The sequence below is a fragment of the Dendrobates tinctorius genome, unplaced genomic scaffold (assembly GCF_039654945.1).
Source record: "Dendrobates tinctorius isolate UK_male_01 unplaced genomic scaffold, ASM3965494v1 ptg000129l, whole genome shotgun sequence".
Classification (NCBI taxonomy): Eukaryota; Metazoa; Chordata; class Amphibia; order Anura; family Dendrobatidae; genus Dendrobates; species Dendrobates tinctorius.
The window spans coordinates 11,782,930-11,802,097 of NW_027361797.1; the positions used below are offsets into that span (position 1 = coordinate 11,782,930).

General features: G+C 42.8%; 1 protein-coding gene across 1 annotated transcript in view; it reads left to right on the forward strand.

The window, feature by feature from the left end:
• The window catches only part of LOC141047872 (lipopolysaccharide-induced tumor necrosis factor-alpha factor homolog), a 38,623-nt gene that overhangs the window by 6,504 nt on the left and 12,951 nt on the right, over positions 1-19,168 (forward strand). Inside the window, exon 2 of the mRNA XM_073543198.1 lies at positions 13,180-13,280. Within this exon, the coding sequence (XP_073399299.1) occupies positions 13,193-13,280 (88 nt within the window). The 5' untranslated portion in view covers positions 13,180-13,192. The remainder of the gene's footprint in view (positions 1-13,179; positions 13,281-19,168) is intronic.

Below are 19,168 nucleotides of genomic sequence, written 5' to 3' on the forward strand. Positions count from 1 at the left end.
TTCATTTTTTTTTAAATATTCAAAAAAATTCCTGTGACGCACCTAAAGGGTTAATAAACTTCTTGAATGTGGTTTTGAGCACCTTAAGGGGTGCAGTTTTTAGAATTGTGTCACTTTTGGGTATTTTCTATCATATAGACCCCTCAAAGTGGCTTCAAATGTGATGTGGTCCTAAAAATAAAATGGTGTTGTAAAAATGAGAAATCGCTGGTCAACTTTTAACCCTTATAACTTCCTAACAAAAAAAAATTTTGGTTCCAAAATTGTGCTGATGTAAAGTAAACATGTGGGAAATGTTAGTTATCAAGTTTTTTGTGTGCCGTATCTCTGTGATTTAAGGGCATAAAAATTCAAAGTTGGAAAATTGCGAAATTTTCAAAATTTTCGCCAAATTTCCGTTTTTCTCACAAATAAACGCAAGTTATTTGAATGAAATTTTACCACTAACATGAAGTACAATATGTCACGAGAAAACAATGTCAGAATCACCGGGATCCATGAAAGCGTTCCAGAGTTATGACCTCATAAAGGTACAGTGGTCAGAATTGTAAAAATTGGCCCGGTCATGAACGTGCAAACCACCCTTGGGGTGAAGGGGTTAAGCTGCAAATTGGCTCCATCACCAAGGGATTAATGCTCCTTACGTAGATGCAAAAAAAAAAAAAAAAGCAGCGTTTTTGCAAACAAACAAAAGAAAAATCCTTATACTCATCGGCTCTTCCGCTTGTCCCTATATCCCATCTGGTCCTTGCTGCATCTTCAGATCGTCGTCACTCGTGCTGAAATCCCTGGACCACTCCAACTAGGATGGGAATTCCGGCCATGAGGAGACCCCGGAGGGTTCTGAGCATGTGCACGTCATGACACCATTGACTTTTGCGCAAATGCACAGTCATCCCGGGGGATTCAGTGTGAGCAGTGGTGATCTGAAGACCTCACAACTAATATGGAAGTGAGCATAAGGATTTTTTTTTTTTTTTTAAAACATTTTGATGACCTTTTACAGTTCATAAAAATTGCACCAGCAGCCACCATTTTGCTGAATCAGATATTGCCTTTTAGAGAATCTCATTAGTTAAGGAGAACATTTACTATTGAGATCCTTTTTTTGGAGATTGTAAAATCTGACGAGTTTTTCAAAATCCAATTTAAAATATATATATAGTTTGCTTTTGGATTGTTCCTGAAGATGCTTCTTGAAGTATTTTTTTTCTACATGGTGCTTTGCAGCCTTTTGACTAGATATCATCAAGTTTGGATCGGATTCCACAAGAAATCTGCCTCAAAAAAGTTACGCCACTAAATAACAAATGAAACTTACCACAATCTTGCTGAATAAGCAATATAGTGCATTTTCCATTGAAATGAGTAGGACGTGTGTTCAAAGAGTATTTGAAAAGGTTTTTTTTTGTTGTTTATTTCAATAATTCCTAAACAAACCTCAGTGTGATGCTAGCTTTAAAGAGGTTCTCCACTATTAGGAAAACCCCTTCCTAAACTAAATGTAAGAAAAAATAATAAAATAATAAAGCATATACTCCTCTCCCGTGTTGGCACCGTTCCAGTGGTGTCAGCACTCGCTCTCTCCAGTGTTGTGACGCCAGTGCCCAATTGGCATTGGTGTCACTGTCTCTGCCTTTGGACAACCTGAACATGAAACCTTGTCAAAGCATGATAGATATTAGAGATCTAATTTATATAGTTACCTCCTGATCTTCCCCTAAAAGATGATGACATGAGCATACATGTTGAATTTCATAGCTCATTCCTATGTTCTACAACAAGATAAGCCGCTGCTAAAGGAGTTTGGCAGCTGCTTATACCTCTTACCTCATTCAGAACACATAAATGTACAGCCAAGCCAAGAGAGCGTAAATATTGGGGGATCTCGGAGGTAACATTGCGGGGCAGAACCAGAGGTTTCCCGATGGTTATTTAATGTATATGGGTTACCTTAGCATTTTTTTATGTTGATTATTAAAATTGTGACAGATGGTAATAAACCTTTGGAAATGGCCTGACAATGATAAGGTTGTTATTGACATAGCTGTTGCCATAAAAGTCATGCGACCGGACTGTATAGATATTTTTAGAAATATAACTAAGAAGTCAAATGACATCAGTGGTGTTCCTTGTATTGGCTTCATTTGTCATCAGTATACTGCCTTATCCAATATATTGTGTAAAGAGCTCTAACATAAGGCTGAGTATTGGTGGTGATGTGCCTATTGCTGGATGGAAACCAATATTAGGTCAAGCTTTTTGCATTTAGGGTATCTGGTTTAGGGTATGGAGTGTACATAGCTGCATCAGCACATATGTAGGCTTTTACATAGATTTCCAGAGTATGGACAGGGAAGAATGCAAGTATAATCTGATGGAGAAGAGATAAAACAGGCTGGTAGGTGAGCTAATGAAGACAGAAGTACTCTGGGCAGTAGGTACAGGTAGAGGTAACTTCAAGCCTACATTACTGGAAGAGACACTCCTATAAATGAAAAATTTGAAATTTGGATCAGGCTACAAGCAGGATGTCCCTGAAATGAATGAAGGAATGAAGGTTACAGACTGAATTGTAGTGAAATTTTATCACATTTTATTAAATTTAGGTAACCACGAAAAAATGTAAAAAAAAAAAAATTTCAGCATCAGTGGTGTCCATGTTCTTTTAAAGTTGATGTCAAATTTATCTGTTTGGCCCAGACTAGCACAATATCACCACCGCTTACTGTGTGGTCCTTGTATTTGGATTTTTTTGTACATTTTTGGAAAGGTAAAATGTTAAACATGTTATGCACTTTTTCACTTTGAAATACTTATTGAGGCTTAACACTATGTGCTTAAAGACAACCTTTCATCCCATTTTTCATGTTGATCTGGACCCATGATGTAATAGTGGCTGAAGAGCAGAATAAAACACTTTTTTATTTATTTTTTCACCTCCCCATTGCAGAGATTTTAAAATCCAAGTATTTGGTACTTAAACAGTTAATTTATGTTCATTACCAGAGAGATTTCACTGAGGGTGTGTACGTCTTCCTATTTGATGCTGTCCAATCGTAAGCTGGCCAAGAACACACTGTGGTATGAAGCACACACCCACACAATAGCATTTTCAAACAGTCTGCTCTCCTAATTGAGGTGTGATGATGTGCTGGAGCACAGCAAAGTTTAGTGGAATTAACTGATATTTTTCAGCTCTCATCTCTGGCAGTCTCATTACAAACACTTCTTGTATCTCTCCTCTCATACTGCTGCCAGCTGTGCCAATCTAAGAATGCATCCACATACAAGGAGGAAAAAGAACACGACCCTATAGCTTGGAACAGGCTCTGTGTAAGACAAAATGACAGTCTCTCTCCTCACAGCAGAGTGATTACATGTTCTGGAGCACAGCAGACCTGACTGTGATTAACAACTTCTGTCTCCAGCAGTCAGGGTGGGGGAGGTGCAGAACAGTAGAGCTAGCAGCACTACACTTGTTTTGGCAATGCTAATGTGCATTTGATCCTCCAAATAAAGTTGCTTTCAATTTGAAAGGAGAAGTACTAGAAGTGTTTGTAGTGAAACTTAACTTATGCAGCACTAACTCTCCCCCCCACACTCACTGCTGGAGAGGAAAGCTGTAAGCTGTCTATCACACGCCAACTAATTATTCTCTTTTCCACTAAGTCTATTACATTATATGATTAAAACTGACTAGCTGAAATCTTCTAAGCTCTATGTAGAAACAGGAGGTCAATTTTCTCTATATGAGTCAGTCATGGCAGAATTCCCTGGCAGGGTGAGGAGCACAGCAGCTGGATCAGACATTCAAGAAGGGAATGATAATGAAGGGACAGACTTCCTGTTTCTACATAGAGCAAAGAGAATAATTAATTGGATAGGAAGAAAATGAGCAACAGTAAGTACCCAATTCTGAATAATATGATGATTGCAATGTATTAAGAGGATACAAAACTTTGATGGCAGTGCTTCTTTAAGTTTGATCAGCATTTGAAAGAGGAATAAGTACACATCTCCAGTGAACCTCCACTGTAATCCCCACTTGGACTTCAAAAATGTAACTGTTTAGGTGCTAAATATTTTGAGTGCTAATATTTCCGCAAATTAAAAAAAAAATAATTTATCACTTATTGCATCATGTGTCGAGTTCAACATGAAAAATGTTGTGAAATTATCTTTAAAAATTTGAAGACTTCAATTGTTAAACATGCAGCATTTCAGTTTAAACCTACATAAAACTTGAGTAACTCCGTAAATGTTTTCTCCATTTGTATTTTTTTGCTTTTTATGTTGATCAGTACTCATAAATAGAATTTGCACACCATTGTAACTATCCACAAGACCACGACACCACACAAGATATTTAAAAAGGAATACCTGAGGAAAAGTCTTAGTTACTCACTAGTTAACGTTTTTTTTTCGAAGTACATGACAGTGACACGCCCCAGAGGCGGTGGGATACTCGGTACCGAGCCCGCTAACTTCAATGGGAGATGTCACAGTGGCGTTGACCCGGTCCGTGTCCCCAGGAGGTCATGTAAAAGGGGTAGAATTGGATGGGGATAAAGTTTATGTAGTGACGCCAGTTGGAGTGTTCGACTGTAGTATAGCCGGCATTGCAGATGATCCCTGGGGGAGTAGATGGTGATGGCAGTGCAGATGTTAAACCCTCTCCAACCAGGGCAGACCCCCAGAGATTGTGATGGAAGTAGAAGGCACGGAGTAATAAGGCAGGAGACAAGGAAAGTCACTTTATAATTTACTGTAGTTCAGGTGCAGTTCAGAGGAGATATTACAACTCTCACTAGGTTACATATATAATCAAGGAGAAAAGGAGTGATTGAATCCAAAAGGATTTTTTTATTTTTAAAAATTACCAATTTATTAATACAAAAACACATAGAAATATAAAATAATCATAGCACAATTGCACATAATATATGACGTCAAAAGCCAGGAGAGATATATAAGTGGGGATAATCAACAAAGCACCATCATGCTAAAGCCATTTGTAAAGATAGGGCCCTTGAATAAAATACCGCTGTCTCTATAAAGTTCTATCAAGACCATAATAGGTCTATAGTGGCGGAGGGCCCCAAACAAAGGCTCAACATTGGGAAGCGCGAAACGCGAGTCAGAGTTCTTTGTCACCACCTGGGGGACTTGTGCACCATTAGGTAAGCGTTCCTGTCGCTCGGTCATTCTGCCATTAAGGCACAATGACACACTGTGGAACGTGTTATACCTCTACCATCTTTTATACATGTTGAGCCTTTGTTTGGGGCCCTCCGCCACTATAGACCTATTATGGTCTTGATAGAACTTTATAGAGACAGCGGTATTTTATTCAGGGGCCCTATCTTTACAAATGGCTTTAGCATGATGGTGCTTTGTTGATTATCCCCACTTATGTATCTCTCCTGGCTTTTAACGTCATATATTATGTGCAATTGTGCTATGATTATTGTATATTTCTATGTGTTTTTGTATTAATAAATTGGTAATTTTTAAAAATAAAAAAATCCTTTTGGATTCAATCACTCCTTTTCTCCTTGATTATATATGTATTCATGGAGTGGAACCACATATTATGGCAGGCCATTATTTCAGGACACTGCCTTTTGTCTTTTGCAATGTATTGGGCTATTTTGTTGTACTAATCTCACTAGGTTACAGTCTGCTCTGGAGAATGGGAGTTATCTTTCCCTGCTGTGACTCAGTCTAAGCTTCCTGCTATTCTAATCCCTTCTGGGACCAAGGCTTCCCGGAGTTTAGAACTTCCCAGTATTGCCTCTACTCACTGTGTATTTCGCCTTCAGCAACTTGCAGCTTGAATCCTTTGTGAAGCAGCTCAAGTTCCCACTTGCACTATCCTTCACTGATCCTAGGTTCTTGCAGTATTTCTGAGGGAAAACACTTTACTGCTGGTTGTATAATCCCACACAGTCTCTCAGCTTACCAACCTGCTCTGAAAGCATGGATGGTCTAGGGTTCCCTGATGCTTCTTATTAGCTGTACTCCTGGACAGAGCTCATGTCTTAACATGGCTTCCACGAGCATCCTTCCTCATTCTTCTTCACTGAAACAACAACTTTGACTCCTCCCCCTTCCAGTTAGGGCATGTCTGCAAAGCTCTAAGTTCCAGACAAGTGAGGGAGTGAAGTGAATTGTGGGTGTGTGTTGTGGTCTCTAGCAGAAAAAGCATAACTCCCATTGCTCACAAAACACATACAAAACAGTACATATTTAACCCTTTTGTGGTGGTAAAGACGCAGGGCGCCACAACAGCACCACCTGAGAGAGGGAATCCGCCCTTCAGGAACAGGAAACCTACAGATACAAAAGGGCGGCACCTCTTCCACGCATCAGTTGGATTACAGAGCACAAGAGGACTTTAGGGAATCCTTAACTTCCGTCCTAATAATTTCCTTCCGGCTAGCGGTGAAGTCAGGGGTTTCTTCCGCCACCTGTAGAAATGGGGGAAAGTGTAAGGGACTATGTATCCTAACTAGGGACTACCACCCCCCCTTTTTACCCCCTACCGTCTCTTGCACACATGGCTGACACAGCTTTTTAGGGTAGGCGTCTGGCAAGAGACAACTGCAAAGGGCACATTCCCTGTTTTTCATTTTACCAGAACATTGCTTACCCTAGAGAGAGAAAATAAGGGAAACACTGCATCAGGGTACATTCACGAAGGTCTCTTACCCAAGCAGTAGAAGAAGGTACCGGATCACGGGGGGGGGGCAAGCTGAATCCTTCAGCCTGGAGGAACTTTTGCAGCTGGACTGCCCACTTATCCGTATGAAGCGTCACAGAGGCCGTGGGATACTCTGTACCGAGCCGGTAGTCTTAAAGGGATGTGTCACAGTGGCAGTGAACCGGGCCCCTGGCGTTCATGTAAAATTAAGGGAATTAAAAAAGGAATTAGTTTGTATGTAATATTCGTGACGCCACCTGTGGTATTCTGGTCAGAGGTGATCAGCGCTGCTCTGCAGATCCTCTGGGACAGATGATATGGGGCAGCTGAGGTGTAATAGCTCTCTACAGGCAGAGTTGTAGTCTCAGGGCAGTTGAGATGAGTTTAGAGATGATGATGTAGTGTGGAGTAAAGGATGTAGCAGTGCTGGGTTGAAGTTGCATGAAACAGGCAGAGACACAGTTGAATGCAGTTCCAAGGCTTTACTTACAGTCTGGTGCACACAGATGCCCACTTCAGTGCTGCGTTCTCCAGGTGAGGGGTCCAGACAACTTCCAGGTAAAATGAAGTACACCCTTCCAGCACTACCTGTCAGTATGTACCTTTCCTGACCATCTCCAAACAATATGCTGCTTTCCACCTTCCTTCCTTTCCAGCACTTCCCAATTATCGTTCCAGGCCAGCAGCTGCGAATCCTGTCAGACAACGCATACTGTTATGATTAGGTCACCAAGGAGGATAACCTGGAAATAAGCTAGGCAACCAGAACACCAGAAAAAGGTTGGCAACTTAGCGGATTGCAGACCCCTAAACCTAACAACACAACTAGAATTAGCCGTGGGACGTACTTACGATGCCCTAGATGCCTTTGCACAGCCAAAGAGTTAATTAAGCCTAACGCAAGAAAGGGGAAAGCTAAACTTCCCCGGAGCAGAACCCCAAAGGAATAGATTGCCCCCAAACATATATTGCCGGTGAGACAAAATGAGGCACAAACACAGGCAGAAAATAGAGTAAGCAAATGATGGGGCCCAAACTGTCTAGATAGCACAGGACAGAAAAGATACTGTCTGCAATCACAATCACGCAAAAACCCTTAAAAAATCCAACACGTCTGATATGCAAAAATACTGAGGCCAAACGACCTCTCCCACACTAGATCAGCATTCTGGTGTGAACTGGAAGCAAAACCAAAGACACTGCTATAACAGGGGATTAGCAATACTGAACAGACTGACATAAGCTGTGGCATATGGAGCGGGGTCCAGCACCGGTCCCAGCAGGGAACAATGCTGAACCCACACACCAAAGCAGAAAGCAGAGAAAGGCAAAACTGGATGAAATGCAAAAAGATTCCAGCAAACAAATAACTGATCTGAACGATGCAGGGCCAAGCAGGGGACAAGTGGACTTCCAGATGCACAGGGAGAAAAACAAATCACCAGCAGCAACTGAGGGAAGCTTGCTCACTTAAATCTTCCCAGTCTGTAACACCTGACTTCCACTCATCATCTTCAGGTGATGGACTTCTGTCAACCCGACCAGCTCCACTACCCTCAGCTACCGCCAGAGGGAGCCCAAACTCAGAAGTCAGGTTAAGAGTGTTCACAACAGCATACCCTTCAGTTTCTTTGATCCTATGTAGCTGCCTTTCCAGTGGATTAACTGTGGTAGGGGCTGTGGTCCATAAAGTCACCACAGATGTCAGCTTGCTAGTAGCGCCCTGAAATACGCTCACTAGGCTAGGGGCCGTGACCCTTTGCGACCAAGTCCTTCCTCCACCTGATGTCTGTCAGCATGGAAATGAGCCCCACGGGGAGTACGCTCCGACTGTGTCTCAGAAGAACCAACTTCCTTTTAGGGAGCTTTCTGTAAAAGCCAATCTGTCTAGCAACACCTGCTGACTGGAGCTGCACAAGACACGTCCTTCTCCTTCCCTCCCTCTGAGGGAATCTGACCTAACTTACTTGTAACCTACAATTCTCCCTCTCTCAAACTATGCTCTGCCCACCTCCCAACACCCTTTGTGTTCTAAAGCAGAGGTCATAATGGGTGCTCTGCTATTCCACATGGGCGTGTGTGGGATGTGGGATGGAATGTGGTTGAGTGTCTCCACCTTACCTGGTTGTGGGATACCACACCTCTGGGTGAGGTGCAGCATCTCTGTGGCGACTGGACCCTCAGGGGCGCCACATGTCCTCGGTTCTTCCGCTGGGGGTTTGTATGGGGTCTCTCTGAGGCACACTCCTGCGCCAGCTGGACCACGGGAGCTTCTGGCTCATGCATCGCTGCAATTGACCAAAGCAAATCTGCAGCATCTCTGTGGCTTTGTGGAGCCCTCCCCGGGAAATCCGGGTCAGCAGGGATGTGGCCAGGGGTTTCACACCCCCTCATTCGGGACGCCCCACAGTCTCCCCCACTGAGTCCTGCTGCACCAGTCGCAACCGGCGGCGCACACATGAGAAAAAGCCAGCCAGCATCTGACTTCCAGCCCGGCGTCCCCGGCCCTGCCCCCCCCGGCCGCGTCACTTGTGGCGCTCAAATGAACACACAGGGACACACAGGAGTACAGCAGCGCGGCACCATGGCCCGGCCTGGCACGACCCCATCCCCGTGCACACCGCCACGCCGGCCGGCCGCCAGACTGAGAGCTGGAACCGCAGGATGACTGGGCACCAGGAGGACCAGGATGGACCCCAGATGGATATTTACCTGCTGGCTCTGAAGACAGCCATCCTCCGGACCCCGCTTCACCTGCTCTGCATACTGTCGTGGAGTCCTGCCCGGACCCACCGTGGCGCTTCCAGGGACCCCGCACTGACTGAGGTAGGAGACCCCGCGCTACCTGGGTCAGTCAGCCGGCCTAGGAATTCCTGATGATCGAAATTGATGATCTGTAGGGCATCCTGTCCTCCAGGAACAGAAAACCAACTGATGGGTGGGAAAGGTGCTGTCCTTTTGTATCTGTAGGTTTCCTGTTCCTGAAGGGCGGATCTCCTCTCTCAGGTGGTGCTGTTATGGACGCCCAAATAAATAAATGTATTCTAGTATTCTGTTATGAATGGGTCACCGAGGAGGAAAACAAAAACAAGCTAAGTCACAGAAAACCAGAGAGGTTGGTAACTATGCGGATTGCAGACCCCTGATCCTAACCACAACAACTAACAGCAGCCGTGGAGCGTACCTACGATGAATCTAGATGCCTCGTCACAGACGGAGGACTAAATGAGCCTAAAGCAAGAAAAAGGGAAAACTAAACAGCCCCAGAGCAGACCCCAAAGGAATAGACAGCCCCCACACATGTATTGACGGTGAAACAAGATGAAAGCACAAACACAGGTAGGAAAATAGGCTGAGCAAACGATGAGGCCCACACTAACTAGAAAGGACAGGAAAGGAAAGACACTGTCTACAATCACGCCCAAAAACCCTGCAAATAATGTCCAACACTTCTGATAGCAAAAAAAAACCTGAAGTCACTAGACTTCACCCACTATATCAGCACTTTGGCATATTCTGAGAACAGAGCAAAAGGAGGCCAATCTAATAAGGGACAAAAAAGCAAACTGGCACATACAGTAACATAAGAGTGGAAATTCAGCACAGCCCCAGCCGGGGCTGGCCGACCACACGAAAACTGAATAGACAAAACCAAATCAAATGAGGACATTAGCAGAGAAAACTTAGCTTGAGATGACAGGAGCTGAGCTGGAAACCATGACCTCAAGAGGCAGAAAAAATCACCAGCAAGGAAATAGGGAGTCGGCTGTCTTAAATCCAGTCTGAGACTCCAGATGTCCAATCATCATCCTCATTGTCAGGTGGCAGTTCTCTGCTAATTAGATCAGCTTCACTACCTCCTTCCACCACGAGAGGGAGCCCGGAAAGAGAACTCACGACTGGCAGACCAGAAAATGAATTCACAACAGTATTCACTCTCTTTTTGCAGCTACAAGAATGAACATTTTCAGATAGATCACAAGTAATATTAGAAGTCTACACAGATTAAAGGGCTTAGTGGGAAAGGCGAATAGTGCACTTCACTCTGCCTTACTTGATCTCATGAGAAAAATACAAAAGAAAGCATTTAATATAAGTTATGGTAATGTACACTGTATGATTATTGTAAATGAGTATTCTTAGGAACACTCCTGTCACATTAATCAAGCAGTCTAAATTGGCTGCAGTACATGACCTGAAGAATGAGCGAAACATTCGTTCTTCTGGTGAAATGATCTTTTGGTTTGCACATCGTCCTGTGCTGCCGAGAACAATAGCGGCTTATGCACACTGAGCAATGTATTACTGATCATTCAGTGTCTATCTGCCTCGGGTCCGCCTGGGTAAATTGGCCATTAAATGACCACCGACCGGTAAATGTAGAGGACATATAGCATAGTGTAAAAGGACCTTTACTCAGGTTGCCATGAACTATTGGAGGTATTTTTTGTGCTTATCTGAAGAAGCAGGTTGATAACCAATGTGTCATAAAGACATTTGCTTCACTTGTAGATAAGCATACCAGCCCCACCTCAATTCCCTTCATGGGTGATATGTACAGTGTCAAGATCCCGTTGTCCTCTCAAATCTAAGTCCACATGGAAAGAAGCACATAAATCCAATATTGTCCTAATACACTTTTTAAAATGTCTTAAAAAGTCTATAGGCATTCTATCTTTAGTGTTGGCTGCTTTTTAAGTCTACGAGTGGTCGTGTGCCACATTAATGGACCACGTGGCACAATCATACACAATTTGCTACGATTTTGTGGCCGCTCCAGGTAAGGTCAAAATTTGTTTAGTAAAAAAGTAACAGTTTTTAGTATGCTGAAACTAATTATCATTCTTTTTTAGTCCGTGTCCATTTTTACCATACTAGTGTTATCTGTTTTTATTACATGGGTAAAAAAAAATGAAGTTTTCCCAAGCTTCTCCTAGCATCTAGGAGTCAGTGAAAAATGGATTGCACTGGATTCACGAGTGGATGAATTTGAGCGGCAAAGTTCTGTCAAATCTACACTTTTTTTTTTTATTTGTCATCATCAAGCCGAAACATAAATAAGACAATTCGAAAACGTTCATGTTTCATAGGTTAAAAAACCCTGATATGACAAGTGAATGGGGCTTTGTGCATAGGCAGAAAGCTTCCAATCCATGATGGAGGCGGAGTTATGCAGAGCTCATGAATATGGAGTACTACATGGTAGCCAGTTTACTAGTCCTTTAGTGATAATTTCCTGCTGATAAAACAATAATATCAAAACTATTGTAAGGAGGTGAAGCACAAGAGGACTCAGAGGGGGGCTACCTTCTCCGCTCCTGATCTAGAACCACTTGGCCAGACAGCAGGCTTGCTAGGGGGGAGACTTTCTGCCCTGGACATGCTGGGTCATGTGACTGCTGGGAGGAGAGAGAAACAGGAAGGAGGGCAGCCTGAGAGCTCGTGAAGCTCAGAGCAGCGTGTGCAGGGGACAGGGCAGGTTGTAGCTGCACACAGGGGAGAAGAGAGAACTCCCATTCAGAGGACAAATCCAGGTTGGACTGTGCAGAGAGACTGCATCTTGTGAGTATGCGAGACCAGAGCCTGCAGTGACTGGAGAGGTGCGCTCTGACCCCCGTGCAGAGAGACAGTGACCCCCGTGCATAGTCCCATTACCTGTGGTGTTGGTGCAGAGCCCCTGACTCCAGTTGAGAGTCTTATAGAGACACAGAGCACCGTACCTGCGGAGAGACTGCTAGTTTTGAAGCATAGACTCATAGCAGGGGGACCCGGAATGCCTTGTGTTCCCCCTGCCTTTCTTCATTAACCCCCGAGACCCCTGTTGTGGGTCCTTAGAGACTGCAGAGCCTACAGCGACTAGAGAGACAAGTGCCGCTGCTGACAGCGCCGAGGCAGGAGAAGACAACCCTACAAGCAAGTACTCAGCAGACTGATAAGTTTCAAGTCCACCCGTTTCTAACTGTTATTCTTTTTGACTGTTTGAAACCAGTTTAACCCCCACTGCTTTCTCCCTGCGAGGAGTATCATATCCCTGTAAATAAAACCCTTTAACTTTTGATCTGTCTCGGTTCCATGGTGACATACCCAGCACCTGCACGTTTATTACACTATACTAAGCAGCCCATTAAGTGACACATCGCTAGAATCGGTGTTTCTGTCTCTTCCTCATGCAGCTGTCAGATTAGGTGACAAAGAACTGGTGACAGATTCCCTTTAAGAACATACTTTATCTTTACTGATAGCAGATCTTTGGCAAATACTGGTGGAAACTCATAATTTAAAAATATTCAAGCCTGGTCAGTTCCATTGACAATTTGAAGACCGAGGAAATCATTAGAGGATCCTGAGGTTGCGCATTACTCCTTTATTACAGACATCTGATAAATGTTGTAAATTCTTTCCATTTTATGGTTTTTACATGGTTAATCTTTAAGAAAATATCTTCCATTTTAATAATTACCTTATGTCCACAGTAACCTTGGAAACATGTCTGATGGAGAAAAGCTAAGTCCAGCTCCAGAATATCCAGCAACAACCATTAATATGGATTACTCATCTCAAATGTCACAAACAGGTATTTGTAGAAGTCTCATAAGTAATTTGTTATGCCTTTTGTATAAAATGCAATGATCTATAAGAGTATACATGGATCAGCCATAACATTAGTACCACAGACAAATTACGCAAATGGCACTGATTATCTTGGGACTGTGGCAAGGGGCAGGAAAAATTAGTTCTTGAAGCGTTAATCCCTTACAGAGATGATACAGGAAAGATGTATATTTTTGTACCGTGTTAGCCAGTGGATAGAAAAATATTTAGAATTGAGAGTTCTCAGTGATTGATACCTTTTAATGGCTAACTGAAAAGATGGTAACACATTGCAAGCTTTCGAGACTATGCAGGTCTCTTCATCAGGCTAGACTAATGCAATCTGAAGAGTCACATATTTTTACATAAAACAGCATAGAAATAGCTCAATAGATAAGACAAGTGACGTGAAGCGGAATAGTCATTGTGGGAGAGGGATAAGCATAAATATTGGAACAGTTCATAGATAAGGAGTGTGAAAGTTTAATTGTCCTCTGATTGGGGTCTAGTTATATGTTGTGATGACCCCAGAAGGTCTGAAGAGCAAATTCCTTAACTGATGTAAAAAGACATAAATCCATGCGACACATTCATTCCTGCACTGAGTGTGCCAAAGGTTGTCTAAATTTATACTCCCAGACTCTTCTGTCTCTCTTAGACTTGAAGTTACCTTTTAATACAAGTAATTTAATGTCCATCATGCTATGACCGGGGATACAAAAATGTTTTGCCACAGGTAGATCCATTCTTTTTTCTCTTATTGTGTGGCGATGAGAATTCATCCTTGTTCTCAGTTTTTGCCTGGTCTCCCCCAGTAGGACATTTAGTACAAATAATTAGGTAGACCACACTAGATGTAATGCAGCTGAAAGTACCTGGGATCTTGTAGTCCTGATGTGAGTTGGGGATCTTTATCTTGTCCGTGGTTATTATAAATTAACAGGTTTTAAATTTTTTCTGGTTGCAAGGAAAGGTTCCTGCAGCTGTTGGGGAACACACTTACAGAAAGCACAGAGCAAAAATTACAACAATACTACAACAAACTACGGACCTTTCTGATTCAGAACAAGGAAAAGAAACTAAACAGGTTGCGCCTCAATTCAGGACTCTATACAAACAGATACAAAACAAAGCCAAAACCTGACAACTTGGACAACCACTCCATTCCAGACACAAAAGCATCTAACTGTGTAATCAATCTCTCAGATTATAAACCCAACAAAGTGGAACTGGCCGTGCTTTCTAGAGGACTCTCATTTTGTCCCACTAAGGCCCTAGATAAAACTGAACTCTGCAGTGATATGGAACAGTATTTCAGGAGACGGCGCCTGAGGGAATATTCCAATGATACAGAAGATTCAGAAAACACTCGGACCGAAGGAAAAGGGATCCTAAAAACCAAGAAGAGGTCAGACTGGACACCTCCACCTGGACGCAACTGTCATTTGGATAAAATACATAGACATATTCAGACATTTGATAAAATCCACCATCATAGACATCTTATCTATTGCGTTATTTCTGTGCTGTTTTGTGTCTAAATATTTTTCTATCCAAAATCTTTTTCGAAAAAAAGTGACAAGTTTTAGTATGCTGAATATAATTATCATCCGTTTTTAGTCTGTGTCCATTTGTACCATACTAGTGTTATCCGTACCATACTAGTGTTAAAATTTTTTTCATTTTTTCAAGTAAATTTACAACTCCTATATTTTTTTTTAGAGCTCACATCACTTTTGAAGTGACTTTAATTTGAAGGGCTATATATCAGAAAAAAAAAAACAATACCCCTTTTTAAAAACTTAACCCCTAAAATATTCAAAACCGCATTCACTATATATCAGGAAAAAAAAAATAATACATCATTTTAAAAACGGAAACCCTCAAATATTCAAAACCGCAGTCTAGAGGTTTATTACCCCTTCTGGTAAAATGAAAGATAACAATTTTTAGTAGAAAAAAGGAAATGAACCCCACAATTTTTTAACTTTTTCCAAACACTGCAAATACCCCATATGTAGTCTGAAACTTTTTGGGCACAGTAGAGTTCGAAAAAGAGCGCTATTTTATTACTGGAGAGAAAATTTCCCTGAAATATCGACTGCGGACACCAGGTTGCATTTGAAGAGCCCTCGAGGTGTTAGAACAACAGGAACCCTTCAAAACGGACCCCATTTTAGAAACCATGAAAATGAAAAATTTTATTTTTTCCCACTAAAATGTTGATTTAGCCCCAAACTGTCCGTTTCAAAAGGGGTGACAGTAGAAAAAGGATATGACAATATGTTACACAATTTCTCATGAACTCAATAACACCTCTTATGTGGTTGTAAACTACTGTTTAGCACATGGGAGGGCTCAGAAGGGAAGGAGCGCTATTTGGTTTCTGAAGCGCACATTTTTGCAAGAATAGTTTGAGGACGCAATTTTGCATTTGCCCCAAAGTGCCGAAACAGCAAATTTCTGGCATAAACACTTTGATTAACCAGGGCCCATGTTTTTTGGCTACAGTGTTGCTTTAGCACCAAATGTTTAATTTTCACATGTGATAACAAGAGAAGCGCAATACATAAAGCAATTTATCTTGAGTATGCCAATACCCCACGTGTGGCCAGAAACTACTGTTTTAGCACACAGCAGGGCTCGGAAGGGAAGGAACTCTATTTGACTTTTGGAGCACAATTTTGGTTGGTAGAGATTGCAGATGCCTTGCCGCATTTACAGAGCCCCTCTCAAATGGCCTGATTTTGAAAACCTCATGGAATTAATTTAGGTATTTGGTGAACATTTTGAGCCCACAAGTACTTTACCAAATGTTATACCATTTGGATGCATAATCAAAAAAATATTATGTTTTTTCCAACTTAAATGTTGCTGTGGCCCTAAATTTTTCATTTTTACAAGCTTTAATAGGAGAAAATGGTCCACACAATTTGCAAAGCAATGTGGTTGAACTGTTTCTTCAGGGAAGAAATGCTACTTGGCTGGAATAGTTTGCAGCTGTCATTTGTAGAGCCACTGGGGCATCAGAACCTCAGGAAAACCCCAAAGTTGACGCAATTTTTGGAAGCTACTAGTGTTGATCGAGCAGTGAAATGCTCGAGCGCTCGGTATTCAAATCGAGCCCACCGGTCGCTCAGACGTGCACGACTAGAGTAGCTAGCATAATGGAAGTGAATGGCATACTTGGGCATTTTTCCAGAGGTCAGAAAAATTCTCGCTGTATTCTCTGTCTCTCTTACCCCAGCCTCCGCCCCACTCATCTCAGATAATTCACTCAAGGGAATCTGAACACTCGAGCACCATGCGATACTCAGCACTGCTTGTTATTCGATCGAGCATCCCGATTCTCGATCTATCATGGAGCAGTGCCGAGCATGCTCGCCCATCACTAGAAACTACACATATTAAGGAATTCATACAGGTATGTAATGAACATTTTTATTCAACAGGTGTTTCATCCATTTCATTACCATTGGGCTGTCTGAAAATGAAACACTACATTTGTTGCAATAATAAGTAGCTCAAAATAGTTCATTTTTACCATGGCTAATAAGAAAAAAGCACAATGTACTGTAATTTAGTACATCATTTCTTCCAAGTACAGCCATACCCTATAAGTGGTCACACACTACTGTTTATATTACACCGCTGATTCATAGCAGCTGACAATGTGTATGGACTACACCTGTGTATATCATTGTGCATTTAAGGGAGGGTGATAATAGTGAAAATCTGTTTTCTATACCCTGGAGTAGTTTGTTGGCACCATTTGCAGATACCCTAAGCTGCCAAAATTGCAGAAAATCCCAAACCTTTACCCATTTTGGAAATTACACTCAGAAAATGTATTTATGGGTGTACTGACTATTTTGACAAAACCTTTGTTTTCCAGAAATTAGTTTGCAGTCAATGCTACAGAATGAATATTGCATATATGCCATATTAGTGCACAATACATAATACCCAGTTTGTGCTTCTGGAGTTGCAGAACCCATAGATTGTTGAGGGGTTGTCCAGGACTTAACAATATGAGACAATTGCTGGAAATAAGTGGTGTACAGCTGTAGGTACCTGTGCCGACTGGGGGGTGGTCCCTTTTTCGCCGCGAACAGACTGGAGACAGAAACCGATGCACGTTCAACAGGTCCTCTTTATTGGCCGTCCCCCCGACGACCACAGCAACACAACAGCTTCCGTACACACAGGCTCGGGTACCTTGCACCTTCTTCTCTCTTCTACAGTGACGACCCTCACGGTTCTAACGCTGTGGCTGCCCTAGGCCTACCACCACAGCGCTTCGCCTGCCCGAGTCTGTCCGTCTGGTACCCCCAGGCTTCCTCTCTCCTGCGGCTCTCCTGTCAGCACCACCCCCCCCGACTGTCTCTCCTTCCAGTCCCTTCCGGAGCTCTTCCTCTTTTCAGTCTCTTTCTCCTTCAGTCTTCCTCTCCACTGAAGTTCTCCTCCTGGACTGGCTTCCCTGGGGCTCTCCTCTCGCTTTTTATTCCCCTCCCTGGGAATTCCCCTCTGGACTCCCCATAACTCTGAGCACCATGACTATGCGGTTTCCTAAACTTAAAGGGAAGGTGCCATCCAAAAAAAATTTTTCAGCAATTGAAAAAATGTAAAGAATTAATGTTTACATTTTCTTAAAAAATATTATCATTTGTTTTTAATTTTACAAAATATGAAAAATAATTTTAAAAAGTTTGGCATTTCCACTTGTTAACACTAGGGGGAGCAGCTACTGAAATTTGGCACAAAAACCTAGTGTACAACTAGCTCACATTACTGCACTGCAGTAATTATGGGCGGAGTCTGCTGACATGGTGTGATGTCTCCTCTCCTCCCCTTCAGGGTGCTTGCTTCTGGATCAGAACAGGTCACCAATCAGCAGAATTTTTTTCTGATGTTCTGTGGAGCAGACAAGTAGACGGTCCATCCATGTGTATAAAACACAGCGCTCTATGTATAATCCCTGGAACCGAACAGGGTGCCATAGACCAGCACACTGCTCTCCTGAAATACTCTGTGCTGCTGTAACCCTGCTCCCTCCACCATGTATCTCCCTCTGTGCCCCCCATAGACTGCTGATTGATGGCCTGTTCTGATCCAGACTTTGCAGGCAAAGACCCCATTCCCCTCCTCAGATCCTGTCCTGGCGATGTGTGAAAGCGAGGCGACAGGCGCAGTCCGGGTTGACGCTGGGGGGAAATGTAGCCATACAGTAAAGATAAAAATGAGACCCCTCTCTTCAGCTGCCTCACCAGCCCTCCCCTGAATGCAACTATTACCCCTGATCCGTGTGCAGGTGTTCAGCCAGAACCACCCTAGAATGGATCCCCTTTTAGCAGATAATACTGCCATAGAGTTCTCACACGATACCGCCATATACTTCACACATAATACCGCCATATAGATCATACACAATACAACCATGTAGATCACACATAAAACCAGCAGGGTGACAGCAGCACAGAGTATTTCAGGAGAGCAGTATCACATGGGATAGGATTAGATACACGGCTCAGCAGTCAGTATCACACAGGATAGGATTAGATACATGGCTCAGCAGTCAGTATCACGCAGGATAGGATTAGATACACGGCTCAGCAGTCAGTATCACGCAGGATAGGATTAGATACACGGCTCAGCAGTCAGTATCACGCAGGATAGGATTATATACACGGCTCAGCAGTCAGTATCACGCAGGATAGGATTAGATACACGGCTCAGCAGTCAGTATCACGCCGGATAGGATTATATACACGGCTCAGCAGTCAGTATCACGCAGGATAGGATTAGATACATGGCTCAGCAGTCAGTATCACGCAGGATAGGATTAGATACACGGCTCAGCAGTCAGTATCA